The 15,854-nt window shown below is 40.7% G+C and overlaps 1 protein-coding gene across 1 annotated transcript; it reads right to left on the bottom strand.

Annotated features, from left to right (window-relative positions):
* Positions 1 to 1,035: 1,035 nt before the first annotated feature.
* GIMAP4 (GTPase, IMAP family member 4) lies at positions 1,036 to 7,290 on the bottom strand. Its single transcript, XM_032245051.1, has 3 exons — positions 7,135 to 7,290; positions 4,138 to 4,209; positions 1,036 to 1,989 (listed from the first exon to the last, which is right to left on the bottom strand). Exons 2-3 carry the CDS (start codon positions 4,193 to 4,195, stop codon positions 1,058 to 1,060), a joined length of 990 nt encoding a protein of 329 aa, XP_032100942.1. The 5' UTR covers positions 4,196 to 4,209; positions 7,135 to 7,290; the 3' UTR covers positions 1,036 to 1,057.
* Positions 7,291 to 15,854: the final 8,564 nt, after the last annotated feature.

Genomic DNA, 15,854 nt, shown 5'->3' on the forward strand with positions numbered 1-15,854 from the left:
CTCAAGTCTTCTAGCGAAAGGGGGAAGGGGGGACAGCATGAGAGTAGACCAAGTCTAGCTCCAAAATTATCTTGAACTTTTACCAAAAAGCGAAATTAATCCCTATATTATTAGAAGTAGCAGTAGTATTTTCCAAGATGAAACAAGTTCTAATTCTGCACAAATATGAGATAACTGAAAAGTTTCATTATAAACACAATAAGCAAAAAATTCAATGCAGTGGGGGCAGAAGTGTGGGTATGACCTGCCAAACAACAAGTATTCAAGGTGTGGAGTGAAGGAGGTGGGGTCACAACTATCTGTTATTTCTCAAGAAAAGGAGACAACTGAGTATTTATCAAACTGGTTAAACTGAGGTTGGTCAAAGAGTTTCTACAGATATACCTGAATATACCAATCATTGCTCTCTTAGCTGTTGAATTGCTGTCTTTCACTCTTTCAGGATTCGGGGATCACTATATAGTTGAATTTGTAGAGATCTATTTTCCAGACAAGTCTCTGTTCTTTAATGAACAAATGATAAAAAACAATTTGACTCTTTATATTACATGGAATTAAATAGACACTCATCTAGAAATAATTCTACAATTATCTCCATCTCTAAGATTACCTACTGCAAACAAAGAATTGATCTTTCTAACAAACCATATGAGTAAGATGATCCCTGTGACTCTGAACACAAAAATAAGTGAGTAGAACCTACAGGTGGAGACTATCTGCTAATACAGAAAGAATCTAGAAAAAAGGTTTTATTAGAGGTAACATGATATAGCTTGGAGTCATCTTCTTTGGTCTCTTGCATACATTTTCTCTGCATGTGTAAGGAAAAATTCACAAGGTAGCAAGCACCAATGCCTTCTGCTTTGGAGTTTCACAAATTAAAAATTTGTCCTTCTCTTGTTAAGTCAATCAAACATCTACCAATGGACAATGGTGGTCCTTATTTATGAGCACCTGAGAGACAGAAACTAGAGCACTCCAACTTTGCGAAATGAGTTAAGTATGGGGCAAGGTTGCCAGAGAATATGTGGAAAATACAAACAGGTTTTCATTAAGTTTAATCTTCCATGAACACACGTGAGAAAATTAAGAAAGCAATCTTTAATGCATTAATGATTAATTCAAGCATCCCATTCTGATTCTCCACTTCCATTCTTGCCTCTTGCTGCCTTGCGACACAGAGAGCCTCCTGTTCTGCTAGTTCCTTCGCCATTTGTGCCCTTCTCTTTTCCTGCTCCATTTCATCTCTCAGCTTGCTGATTATCTCTTCATACTCCTCTCTTATCCGTGCTTTCTCTCTCTCCATCTCCACTCTGTAGCATTCTTGCATCGCTTGGGTTTGCTTCTGGATCTCCTCCTCGGCCATTTGGTACATCCTGTTAGTGTAGCAGCCTCCTTTGTTCTTGCTCACCACGAGCTGGACCAGGGCCAGCAGCTGCGCCCTCTGGGCCTCCTTCTCAGCGCCTGTTGCCCTGTTGTTGAACGCACAGTAGCGGTCACCAAAAATGTTCATCAAGTCTTGAATGCCTTTTGGAGCTTCCATTAAGTAATCATGCAAATTGGTGCCATCTAAGTCATCTTTCCGGGTGAATAGGAGAATCATGAATCTTCTAGCCCTCTCTCCAAACATTTTCAGGATCTTCTCTGTGGCCTGCTGCTCTTCCTTGGTGTAACGGCCTAGTGGGACCACCAGAAGCAGAGCATGAGGCCCTGGGGAGGTCAGGAGGATGCAGCGAACGATCTCTTTGCACGTGTCAGCATTCTGCACCTCAGTGTCGAAAATGCCTGGCGTGTCAACCACGACGAGTTCTGTTTCCTTCCACATGCCGCTGCATTTCTCACAATTCTTGGTAATGGATTTTGCTGCAATGCCAGAATGAAACACTTTCTCTCCAAGGATGCTGTTTGCTGTTGCACTTTTTCCTGCTCCAGTTTTACCCACTAACACAATTCTCAACTGGGAATGTCTGGGCTCTTGGCTTCCAGGCCCTGGGATATCAAGAGAAAAAAAAAAGCCACACTGTTAGAATCTACCTCTAATAGTTTCCCCTACAGAGTCCTCACCCCCTGTGCCCTTTTCTGTTACTGCCTGTGGGCTTCTCCTGATGTTACTCCTGCACTCACAGAGAGTCCTGTGGGCCTGATGCTCATCTTGCAGTACTTGGGCAACTGGCCCTTCCCTTAATCTCCTGTCTTCAGTCTTGCTTTTCAGGATTCCCTTGAGCTTCGTAGTCTGATCTTTTGTAGCTGTATAGCCCACAGAGGAAGAAATAAAATGGTTTCAGAAGAGAACTATGAGTTACCAATAATAGCTGTTTGTTTGTTTATTTGTTTGTTTTTTGAGACGGAGTTTCTCATTGCCTAGGCTGGAGTGCAGTGGCGTGATCTTGGCTCACTGCAACCTCCGCTTCCCAGGTTCAAGCAATTCTCCTGCCTCAGCCTCCTGAGTAGCGGGCATTACAGGCATGCACCCCACACCAGGATAATTTTTGTATTTTTAGTAGAGACAAAGTCTCAGCATGTAGTTCAGGCTGGTCTCAAACTCCTGACCTCAGGTGATTCACCTGCCTCAGCCTCTTAAAGGGCTGGGATTACAGGCGTGAGACACCAGGCCCACTGTTTGTTTCTAGTAAGGTAGTGCAGGGAGTAACCCAAGATTTGACTTTAGAGTATCTGTAATGGAGATTGATTTTCCCAATTTATATTCAAAATGAAGCATTTCTTTTTCCCATTAAGAAGCCAGGGAAGTGGGTTATACACCCTATCATTATTCTTAAAGCAGAGCTTCCCACACCTGATAACCACTATCCTAGGATGAAAGAAGCATAATTTCAAAAGTAATACAACTGAGAACACTGGATATAGGAAAGCTAAGATTACCTTTAAAAACAAAAACAAAAAACGTGGGCTGGTGTTCACATTTTTATTTAGTTACCATCACAGTGGGAGGCTCTGTCCTAAGGATATCTGAGGGCATTGGTTGATCATAGGGAAGGGAATAGGAGAATCATGGGAAGTAAAATGACAAGGCACCAAAGGCCAGCTCCAACACTGCAAGTTTGTCGGTGTCGACAGCATAGGGATGACAATCCATGGAGGAAATTGTAAATATAGCCACAATCTATTCTTATCCCTGCATGCCTCTTTAGGATGTCGATTTGCAGATCCTCCCATCAAGATGCTATCTGCCTCTTCAACCGTTGAATCTGGGTGGGTCTTATGACTTGCTCTGGACAGTAGGACAGTAGAAAGCCTGATGCAAGCAGAGGCTCCAAAAGTGCTTATGCATTGTGGCTTGCCTTTTCTTTCTGCTTTTCTGGCAACTACTTTATGACGAAGCGTGGAATAGCCTTCTTGATGATGACAGCAAAGCCCAGTTATCCCTATCACCCTGGCTACCTGAGAGCCTGCTAACTACCAGACATGTCCATAAGGCTATCCAAGACTATTCGGCCTCATACCAGGCACTAGCTCACCCCACATGCATGATCGAGTGCCTAAGATGAGCCCAGCTGGTCCAGATCCAAGAATGGCTCAGTGAATGCATAGAATTAAAAGCCAACTAAATGGCTAATGTCTTAAGCTACTAAACTTTGGAATAGTTTATTAAACCAGCAAAAGCTCAATTGACATAGTGAATTTCTATAGATAAGGAATAAAATGGAAGGTCATGTGATACACCGAGTGAGCCAGCCAGTTTAGTTTGTTGGTTATGGTGAGACCACCAGGAGCTGGGAAATTAGGGACCAGGGTGAGGGATCAATTACTCTCACATTCCTCTTTCCCAACCCTCCTCCAGGCTGGAGAAAGGGGCAGAAAAACGGAGAGGGTACAACCAGCTGTTCTGGTGTGCCCATGTTGCCGGAAGTAGGAGATAAGAAACCGTGTCGAGTTCTGGGTCAGTCAAAGGATGTTTAATCTCTCTTCTGCTTAGCTGCTACAGCTACACCATGGGCAGAAAGTGCAGAGGGTCAAGAGAGATGAAAGAGCATGTCAAATGAGGAGGAAATGAGAAAAGAGGTTGGAAATGTTTTTCTCCTGCTCAAATGGGGACTGGCTGGCAAGGCAGGACAACCCCCACCCCGACCTGCTAACCTCCCTGCAGCCTGGCCTGGGGAACCCTGAACGCCCTCTCACCATAACTGGCCCCTGGTGTGCCGAGGTTGAAGTCCACACTGCTGAATTTGGCTGCCATTGTCGCTTGAACTCCTGTAGATTGAGAACATAACCATGTCATTTTAGGAAAATGGAAGCAACTAGAATCCCTGGCTGCCTATAGCCAACAACTTTATTTTTTTGCTGGGAACTTGCTACATTGATTTCTCCTGCCGCATTTCTCAAAAGTCTCCTTAACCCTCCATTTACAGTTTCATTTCCAGATTGTTCCTTTTTCTTTACACAAACATAAACGCTTCCAGTGGTTCCTCAGCATTGGTCTGGCCCCTTCCCCCACCTAGAGATTTGTGGCTTGGATGCCTTTGTATGAGGTCTGTAGCTTACACCCTCCTCAGAGTTCCAAACTTTTATATTCACTCAGCTTCTCCATTTGGCTGTTTCATGGGTATCTCAAACAGAACCTGGCTGCAATTAAGCCCTGACCTCCACCTCCTGTTCTGCCTCCCTTGCTCCCCCTCAGCAGACGGCACCACCATCTAGCCCATGGCTCCTCCAGAACCCTGGGGTCATCCACAGCTCTTTCATCCTCTCTGTCTCATTGGTCCATCACCAAATCCTATCGATTCTACTTCTAAAAAACCTCAAAATTACCCATTTATCTCCATCTTTGTGCTAATACAACCCACTGTCATTAGTTTGCAATTTAACAGCCTTCTAATTGATCATCTCCCCTTCAGTCCCTTTTCTGCTCTGCAATCGGATGTTATTTAACTAACATTTGATATTTTTTCTGGTTTAAATTTCCTAGTGGCTTCCTACTGGTTTCAAAAATAACTTAAGTCCTTGGAATGGTCCGTAGGCCATGCATGATCAGCTTTCTCCTGTCTCCTAGGTGTGAGCCATACTACCGTCAAAGTCCTGGAAATCTAGGCTCCTTCCACCTTCAAGGCCTTTGCAGAATCGTCCCCTCTCTCTGGAGCACTCACCCTCCAACCTAGTGCCCAGCTTGTTCCTCCTTAGCAGGCAGGCCTCAGCTCTCCAGAGAGTCTCCCCAACACCACTGTCCACCAGCAACACCCTCTGGCATGGTCCACTTGGTATTTGCACCCCAGAGAGTTCTTACAGAATATGTATTACCCTCATTCTATTATAAAGACACATGCACACATATGTTTATTGCGGCACTGTTCACAATAGCAAAGACTTGGAACCAACCCAAATGCCCATCAATGATAGACTGGATAAAGAAAATGTGGCACATATACACCATGGAATACTATGTAGCCATAAAAAAGGATCAGTTCATGTCCTTTGCAGGGATATGGATGAAACTGGAAACCAGCATTCTCAGCAAACTGACACAAGAACGGAAAAGCAAACACTGCATGTTCTCACTCATATGTGAGTGTTGAACAATAAGAACACAAGGACACAGGGTGGTGACCATCACACACTGGGGCCAGGGTGGGTAGCTGGCTAAGGGAGGAATAGCAGAGGGTGGAGAGATTGGGGAGATTAGAAGAAATAATGATGGGGCAATGGATGCAGCAAACCACCACCATTGCATGTGTATACCTATGTAACAAACCTGCACGATCTGCACATGTACTCCAGAACTTAAAGTATAATAATAAAAAAAGATGTGTATTACTCTAGAAGTTATTTGTTTGATTTTTTTACTGTCTCCTGTTAGACTACAATCTTTGTGACAGGAAGACCACATATGTTTTGTATGTCTTATTATTCCCTGGAGACAAACACAATACTGGGCAAAGACTGGTTCTCAATCATTATTTGTTAAATAAATAAATGAATAATCTCCTTGCTTCTTTCCTCTGATTGGTCACTATGTCCAGCCCACATCTGATCTGTGAAAATGACAATCCTTTCCTTTATTAATTAATATGTAGCATTATAGAAACATGGTATAAATGTTAAATGTTTTATTTCATTGCTACCTACAAACATTTTGCAATGGAGAAAGATATTTGAAGGACTCTTATTGGAGCAGACTATGACCAAAACAGGCAGAAAATGGTAGTTGTTAAGGACAGAGTCACCTCATAGGAAGCTAACAAACATGACACACTGTGAAAAGCCAGGTATTTCTTTTGAAAGAATGATTATTTCTTTATCCTTCAAGAATAGGGTGTAGGAAACAGCTTCTTGTAAACAAAGAAGAGAAATCATAAAATTTTTAAAAATCAGTGGCTGGTGTTAGGAGAGGGGATAGGACACCAGCAACAAGAAAACAATGCTGTGACACTCTGGGTTTTTGTGACATTCTTTGGGTGTTTCTTCACATCCTCCTTCTAGTACATGGGCTCTTTAATGCTGCTCTGCTGTTCCTAACTCAGAGGCAAAGCCAGGAGACTGTGCTTTTGTAGGTGCTAACCTCAGGTGGCTGAGTTATCCTCTCTCTGCCTAAAGAAAAAGTATCCATCAGAACCCAGCTTCTCCTGAACTGCAGAGAGTCACAGCCTCCTTCTACCCACTAAACGGGAGCTCAAATCCCAGTAAACCCAGGACTGTCCCTGAAGAGGCAGTTTCCCTAACGGGCAGTTCTGAGCAGTCAGTTAACCCGGTAACAAGACCTCAGACTGCAGAACCTCCAGTCCTGACCTGGATGCAGTCTTTGTGGGGACGCATACAGACCTGTGCCCCTTACATATCCCAATGTTCTTCTTCCCACCAGCTCCTGAAGAACTAATTCTGTCCGCTCACCCAACTTTATCCCTGGAAGAATCAAAGTTTCTGTATAAATTCCGAAACAAGTGAAAGGAAACTTTTATTTGTAAAACAAGTATTCTCTGAGCAGCAACCCCTGAAAGAGGCAATAATTTGTAGGGCTTAGCCTTCAAAACGAATACAACCTAAAATTAGCAAAGACAGGAAACAGGAACCAACGAGAATATAGTCTGAAAACATGTTTACCAGACATTTTAAGATACAGGTCCTCTCCTCACCAAAATTGCAAATTTCTCCCAACCCCCGCCACACACACCCCTATTCCTTTACCTGCAAAATCTGGGTCCTGCACGCCTCTCTGATTTTGTGCACAATGCTAAGCCAGGATGTTGAGAAGGAGGAACAGAGAGGAAATGTGGGGAGGAGCTGTCCAGATTTACTTGTGCAAGGGACCTGCCCACCTAACGATCCAGCAGCTCTAATAGAACTTTCTGCAGAGATGGGATTGTTCTGCATTGTCCAGGATGGCTGCCCTTAGCCACATGTGACTACTGAGCACTTGAAATGTGACAAGTGTGACTGTAGTTCTGAATTTTAAGTTTTATTTTGTTTCAATTTATTTAAAATTAAATGGCTATTCCATTGTCAGGATTCTAAAAGGCAATGTCAGGCAGAACAACTTGCACCAGCCATTTTCCCCAGAAGGAAAGAAGGAATATTCAGTATGCGATGCTTGGTGGCTACCATACTGAACCTTGCAAAGGCTCTGCAGTGAGACAAAAAACATGGGTCGTGCTGTGACATACTGGAAGAAACTGCTGGGCCAAAACCAGAGGGTTGCCAGTTATTCTGAAAGACCACTGAGCCCCTGAATCCTGCTCAGCACAACAGGCCTCCCAGCTGAGCTCCCATATCCCGATGTCCCAGTACCTCAGGTATGTCCTCTGAGTCCACAGTATGTTGTGTATTTCCAGGATATGTCCATAAGTCATCTGCTAGAAAAAAAAGAGAGTAAATGACCTTCATTGGACTGACTAGGATGGGCCCAAATTCACCTCCTGAGATGGTCCTGGAACCATCGAAATATTCTAAACACTGACATCTGACACTACTTATCACTAAAATGGAAATTTTGAGAGTATTGTAATGGGGTCCCAGCTCACCATTATAATCAATTATTTTTCCATTATAAAAGGGGTCTCAATTTACCATTATACCCCACAGCTGAGACCTTATTTAGCACTTTAGTAATTATAAAGTTGCTAATCATTCTAAAGAGAGCCGTAAGAGACAAGACATACATTTCTTTGAGGATAGAATGTAGTTGGCCTTGGGTGTACAAGCACAGGATGGCTACCCTAAAAAGCCGGACAGGCAATGGAATACATTCTGCACCAACAGTAAGGATAATTTACATTCCAGAACAACATGACTTAAATAACAAAGACCTCTTGGTCCCTTGGTTTGACAGGCAAACAAAGGCAAGTCCAAAAGAACAGGCAGTGTGAAAAAGCATCTCCATGATTCCGAACTGGAATACCTAAAAAGACTAGGATTATATTTTGTTTCTGAAGCTTAAGCCTGGCTAGAAGGTATATATTATTCTAGTTAATTACAGAAACTGATGTAAAATGTAGTATTTATTTTAAGTACTATTAAACCACTGGATCATTACTTAGGGAATCTTTATTTGGGTTACAGGGATCATTGCAAGTAGGAAAGTTCTCTGTTAGGGACTACATTTGCAATCAGTACCACATTTCATCTAAATGCTCTAACAATAAAGCAATATGTAGAAAAAATATCTACACTAAATATTCAGAAATGATAACAATCTGAAGACAATCATTTGTGATACCACATTAAAAATTTAGAAAAGGAACAAAAATTGAACCTAAGGTAAGGAGGATGAAGGAAATGCTAAAGGGGAGAAATCCTGAAACAGAAAAAAATAAAGAACCAATAAAATCAAACAGTAATTGTTTGGAAATAATTAATAAAATTGATAAGCCTCTACATAAATCACAAAAGGGGCAAAAATATGGTATACAAATTACTACTATCGGGTATGGGAACGAGAATGTCAATACAGATCGTACAGGCATTGAAGGGATGATAATGGACTGTGGTAATGCAGCTTTGAGGACAGGGATGCAGGTGGACATCTCTGAAGAGCGTGGAGTGTACAGATATGTGTACCTCACATTAACATTCAAAGAATTCAGAAAAGAAGGATATTAATTAATATACCCCATTCTGTGCATATCAGCCAGCCTCTTCTCCCAGCCACACCTGTCCTTGCTCAATAGGCTCATCACATGGTGGTAGGGATGGGGACTGTGCATAAATACAGTAATTCTGACTCTCAGTTTCTGAAGTCCAGCTGGCTACAACCACTGTGACCAAACTGGTAAGAGCTAAGACCAACACTGAGCCTTTGATCCAACACCATATCCCAGGGAGATCAGTCGGCCACCTGGTGACATGTCCCTCTTCCATGATAGAAAGAGCAGAGCCAATGTATGATATCAGTGGATCTTCCCACTATTAATCCTAATCAGCCATGTGAAATTATGGCTTCCATTTCCCATAACTTTGGGTTCTGTTAGCCTTAGTTCCCAAGGAAAGAATGTTTCTCTCATGAATGCAATGTTTTAGTAACAATATAGGAATATTCAGGTTATGTATTTCTTCTTAAATGAGCTTTGGTAGTTTCAGGAAACTTCACTATTTCATCAAAGTTGTTGAATTTATTGGCCTAAAGTTTTCCATGATATTCCCTTATTATCATCTTAATTTATAGAGACTCTGTAGTGATGTAATAATTGATACTTTATATTTCTCTATATTTTTTTCATCCACCTGGCTAGAAGTTTGCCAATTTTATTGAACTTTTTAACAAAACAGCTTTGGGTTTTATTCATTTTAAAAAATATTTTTCTGTGTTCTATTTCACTGATTTCCTTGTTGATCTTTATTTCCTTTCTTGTGCTTACTTTGAGTTTAATATTTTCTTTTTTCTTATTTTTTAATGTGGAAATGGAGCCATTGATATAAAATTTTTCTTTTTTTTTTTTTTTCTATTACAACCATTTAGGGCTATAATTCTCCATCTACTATTGCGTTAGCTGAACCCCACGAATTTTCATATGCTGTGTTTTTCACTCATTTAAAATGCTTTCTAATTTTCCTTTTAACATAGTTTTTGGCCCACAGATTATTCAGAAGATGTAACTAAGTTTCCAGATGTTTGGGGATTTTCCAGATATATTTGTTATTGATTTCTAATTTAATTTTATTATTGTCTGGGGTAGGCTTTGTATTATTTTGATGCTTCTGCATTCATTGAGACTTTTTTTGTTGCCTGGAATATGTTCTATCTTAGTAAATATTTCATGTGCATTTGAAAATAATGGGTATTCTGCTATTGTCGAGGGGAATATTCTATGATTATCAATCAGATTAATTTGGTAGATAGTGTGACCAAGTCTCCTACAAACTAATTTCCTGTCTACTTGTTTGAGAGAGGAGTGTTGAAATCTCTATTATTTTGGATTTGTTTATTTCTTCCTACAGGTCTACCAAATTTTGCTACATGTATTTGGAACCTCTGTTATTAGAGGCCTAATCGTTGAGTATTGTTATGTCCTTTTGTAACTGCTTTCTCATTGTGAAATTATGTTTTTTACCGTTAGAAATGTTTGCTCTGAAATCTACTTTGACTGGCAGTAATATAGTCACTTCAGCTGTCTTTTATTAATGTTAAGATGATGTATCTATTTCCATTCTTTTACTGTTAACTTATTTGTGTTTTTATATCTAGAGTGGGTTTCTTTTAGGGAAGATACAGTTGGGGTCTTGCTTTTTTAATCCAATCTGACAAACTGCTTCTAATGGGAGTATTCAGATCCTTTGCATGCCGTGTGATCACTAACAGAGTTGGGTTTAAATCTATCATCTTGCTATTTGTTTTGTCCCTTCCTTTTTCCTATTTTTCTGCCTTCTTTCGGGATTGAATATGTTCATGATTTCGCTGTTATCTGTGTTGTCGGCTTATTAGCTACAACTTGTTGTTTTGTTCTCATTTTAGTGATTGCTTTGGGATTTGTAGTATACCTCTTTAACTTACCATAGTCCCCATTCGAGTACTAGTAAGCCACTCCATATTCAGCAGAGCCTTATGGTAATGTACCTCCATTTTCCCCTCTAGAACTTTATGTTATGGTTGTCATACATTTGACATTTATGCGTTTTATAAACCACAGTGATCAGGCCAAGAAGTGACACTGACAGAGACGAGCGTGGAGAGCTAGGTTTTAGGAGCCCCGACACAGAGAGCAATACAAGGACAAGCCTATATCTTGAGTGATTTTGACTCTAGGTTCATCAGCAAAATGTTAAATTAGTGACATTTAAGGATAAATTTGGCAGCCTTACTCGTCACGGAATAACCAAGCATCCAGGTGGCACCATGAGGCATAGGCACTGCGAGTCCTAGCAAACCAGACAGCCCCTTCATAGTGGGTCTTCCAAATCCTTCCCTCACTTTGACACGCACCAGAGTATACATTAAAGGAGCCCATGGAATTTTAGCCATTCATTGATTGGAATGGTGGGAACAACATCTTCCAAGTACTGCCAGAATCTGGACAGGTTATTAAAGAAACCACTGTTCAGTAACACCATATAACCCTCAGAAGCTTTGCAGTTTCGTTTTTGCTGCTTTCTTTTCTTTTATTCATTTCCTCCTTCTATTTTACAATTTGACAACTTTTTTTTCAATCCTGTACTCCCTTCACACATATATCCAAATATCTGTACCACATTATTACAAATTATATGGTAAAGTGACCAGAGGATGACTTTTTAGAGCACATCACCAGGAAGTCTGTGGTCTACAAGTGATGTTGGCTTATTTCCCAGAACCTTCTTATATTATGAGAATGAGCTTGTTGATTGTAAATTTACCTGTGTACAACAATGCTATCTCTCTGCCTCAGCCAACATCATTTCCTGCCTCATTTTCTCCACCTTTTGACTTACCCATCACAAATAATTGTGGTCACTTCACAGGATAGAAAGGTTAGAATGCAGGGGCAATATCTGCTATTCTATACATTGGATGGTGCTCAGAATGAATTGAAGGTAGAGGTTGGGGAAAAGAAGGAATATCCAGGAAGATCTCAGGATCCCGAACCATGCTTAGCAGGATCTTCCTTGGGCACCTCTTCAAAGTGGTGTTGGACCAAGGGTGAAGGAGACTTAGAGAATATTCCTCTAAGCCTCCAAACTGGAGTGGAGACTACCCAGTTAAGAGTAGCCACAGCTCTGTATTGAGCTGGGTATAATGCCTAGTGCAAGTGTTCTGCCTGACTTTGCCTTTTATAATCCTGACAATGGAGTTTTAAAATCATAAACTACTTATTAAAAGCTTAGCAGATTCCTTCTCAAAACTATTAAAATAATTTTTTTGAACCAACTACAACTTGAACTTTGCATTAGAATTCCTCTATTTCCAAGTTGTGAATGACCACAACTGGTTCTGTGTAAATACAAATATGTAAAAGTTATTTCACATTTTCTCTTATTATATTTAATTCTATTTAGTAAGAAATCAGAGATTTCATAGTCTCATTCCAATTTTAGTATATGTGCTACTGAAGCAAGCACGAGATTTCATAATCAAGGTAGCAAACTGGCCATAAGCTAAGCATTCTGTAAAATAGGCTACCGTATATTATAGACCAAAGACATTCTCACTTCCTGCAAACTTTGTTAAACTAAGAATAATGAAGTTTAAAAGGTTATAAAGTCACAATATCATAGAGAACTTGGGAGTGTGAGCATTAGTGGTAAGAGATTTAACCATATTTCTGTAAGGCAGAGAGAGAAGAGGGTGCAGTGGGGCAGTACATTAAAAATGAGCATGATCCCAGATAGGCTGGAGCTGAGGTGGCCAGAGAAGTTGGTTGGAGTGTCCTGGGAAGGTTCAGGCTCAGAAATGCCAGCTGCAGCAGAGCTATAGGGCTGAAAATGGGGATTGGTTGATGATCTGAACATGAGATAATTGAACCCAGAACACCCTTCCCACCTCCTAGAGCCCCACACTTCAGAGTATTTCATCCCAGGAACATCATTAGAAGATTCTTCTCTAAAGCTTAGAATGTCCCAGAGAAAATCCTCTGCATTCTGACGTTTACAGTTCCCTCGTCATAATGGCTCGCACCTGCTCTATCACACAAACAGATGGAAAAACATTCCATGCTCATGGTTAAGAAAAATCAATATCGTGAAAATGGCCATACTGCCCAAAGTAATTTATAGATTCAATGCTATCCCCATCAAGCTATAAATGATCTTCTTCTCAGAACCGGAAAAAACCACCTTAAACTTCTTATGGAACCAAAAGAGAGCCCGCATAGCCAAGTCAATTCTAAGCAAAAAGAACAAAGCTGGAGGCATCACACTACCCGACTTCAAACCATGCTACAAGGCTACAGTAATCAAAACAGCATGGTACTGGTACCAAAACAGAGATATAGACCAACGGAACAGAACGGAAGCCTCGGAGGCAACGCCACACATCTACAACCATCTGATCTTTGGCAAACCTGACAAAAACAAGCAATGGAGAAAGGATTCCCTGTGCAATAAATGGTGTTGGGAAAACTGGCTAGCCATGTACAGAAACCAGAATCTGGACCCAACTTCCTGACACCTTACACTAAAATTAACTCCAAATGGATTAAAGACTTAAACATAAGACCTAACACCATAAAAATCCTAGAAGAAAATCTAGGCAAAGCCATTCAGGACGTAAGCATAGGCAAGGACATTGTGACTAAAACACCAAAAGCATTGGCAACAAAAGCCAAAATAGACAAATGGGACCTAATCAAATTCCACAGCTCTGCACAGCAAAAGAAACAGTCATTAGAGTGAATTGGCAACCAACAGAATGGGAAAAAATTTTTGCAATCTGCCCACGGATTGACAAAGGGCTAATATCCAGAATCTACAAAGAACTGAAACAGATTTACAAGAAAAAAACAAACAAGCCCATTCAAAAGTGGGTGAAGGATATGAACAGACACTTTTCAAAAGAAGACACATATAAGGCCAACAAACATGAAAAAAATTCTCATCATCACTGGTCATTAGAGAAACGCAAATCAAAACTCCATTGCGATACCATCTCATGTCAGTTAGAATGGTGATCATTAAAAAATCTGGAGACAACAGATGCTGGAGAGGATGTGGAGAAATAGGAACACTTTTACACTGTTGGTGGGAGTGTAAATTAGTTCAACCATTGTGGAAGAGAGTGTGAAGATTCCTCAAGGACCTAGAAATAGAAATTCCATTTGACCCAGCAATCCCATTACTGGGTATATATCCAAAGGATTATAAATCTTTCCATTGTAAGGACACATGCACACAAATGTTCATTGCAGCACTGTTTACAATAGCAAAGACTTGGAAACAACTCAAATGCCCATTGACGATAGGCTGGACAGGGAAAATGCGGAACATATACACCATGGAATACTATGCAGCCATAAAAAACAATGAGTTCATGTCCTTTGTAGGGACATGGATGAAACTGGAAACCATCATTCTCAGCAAACTGACACAAGAACAGAAAATCAAACACTACATGTTCTCACTCATAGGCGGGTGTTGAACAATGAGAACACATGGACACAGGGAGGGGAGCATCACACGCTGGGGTCTGTGGCGGGGGAACTAGGGGAGGGACAACAGGGGGTGGGGAGTTGGGGAGGGATAACATGGGGAGAAATGCCAGATATAGGTGATGGGGAGGAAGGCAGCAAACCACACTGCCATGTATGTACCTATGCAACAATCTTGCATGTTCTTCACATGTATCCCAAAACCTAAAATGCAATAAAACTATATTTAAAAAAATAAACAAAAAGGAGGGAGATGTGGGGGTTCACTCAGGGTGGTGGCAAAAACATTAAAGGAAAAACATTAGGCATAGCTTTACGGAATAGTCACAAATCTTTTTGAAAGGCCAAAGGTTTACACAGCATGTAGTGACTGAATGGGTGGAAGGTGACTGGCTTTTAGTTTAGGGCATTAGGACAGTAAATACTACAAATAATAAAAGAAGTTTCTCAAGATAAGTCTGTTTACCTTTACCTCCATTAGCAAAACCTTTGATCATCCTTACGTGCTTAAATGTCTTTTATTTAGGGGGTGGGCAGAAGTTAATTGCCCACTAATGGTGTTGATCCAAAGACCCTTGCCCTTTGATATACTAAATAAAAGCCTGGAGTTGCTCAGGCCAGCTGCCATTAACTCCTTTGAGTGAATGGCCCAGACAGCCCTGCTCACTCTTCCACTGTATTCTGTGTTTGAGTGTACATTACTCATCTGTCACTTAGGCAGGGTCTGTAGGACAGACCCCCACAAACTTTGATGCAAAAATCTGAACAAAATACTGGTAAGCTGAATCCAGCAGCACATCAAAAAGCGAATCCACCATGGTCAATTAGGCTTTATTTTTGCTATACAAGTTCAACATACACAAATCAATAAATGTGATTCATCGCATAAAGAGAACTAAAGACAAAAACAACATGACTATTAGACACAGAAAATGCTGTTGATAAAATGCAATATCGCTTCTTGTTAAAAAATCTCAATAAACTAGACATTGAAGGAACATACATCAAAATAGTAAGAGCCATCTATGACAAACCCACAGCTAACGTTGCTGAATTGGCAAAAGTTAGAAGCATTCCCCTTAAAAACAAGCATTAAGACAAGGATGTCCTCTCTCACCACTTCTATTCAACATAGAATGAAGTCCTAGCCAGAGCAATCAGATAAGAGAAAGAAATGAAAAACACCTAAATAGGAAGAGAGGAAGTCAAATTATCTCTGTTTGCAGACAACATGATTCTATGTCTAGAAAACCCCATAGTCTTAGCCCCAAATCTCTTTGAGCTGATAAACAACTTCAGAAAAGTTGCAGGATACAAAATCAATGTACAAAAGTCACTAGCATTCTTATACACCAA

This window comes from Sapajus apella, unplaced genomic scaffold (assembly GCF_009761245.1).
Source record: "Sapajus apella isolate SASKATOON/1434 unplaced genomic scaffold, GSC_monkey_1.0 scaffold56, whole genome shotgun sequence".
Classification (NCBI taxonomy): Eukaryota; Metazoa; Chordata; class Mammalia; order Primates; family Cebidae; genus Sapajus; species Sapajus apella.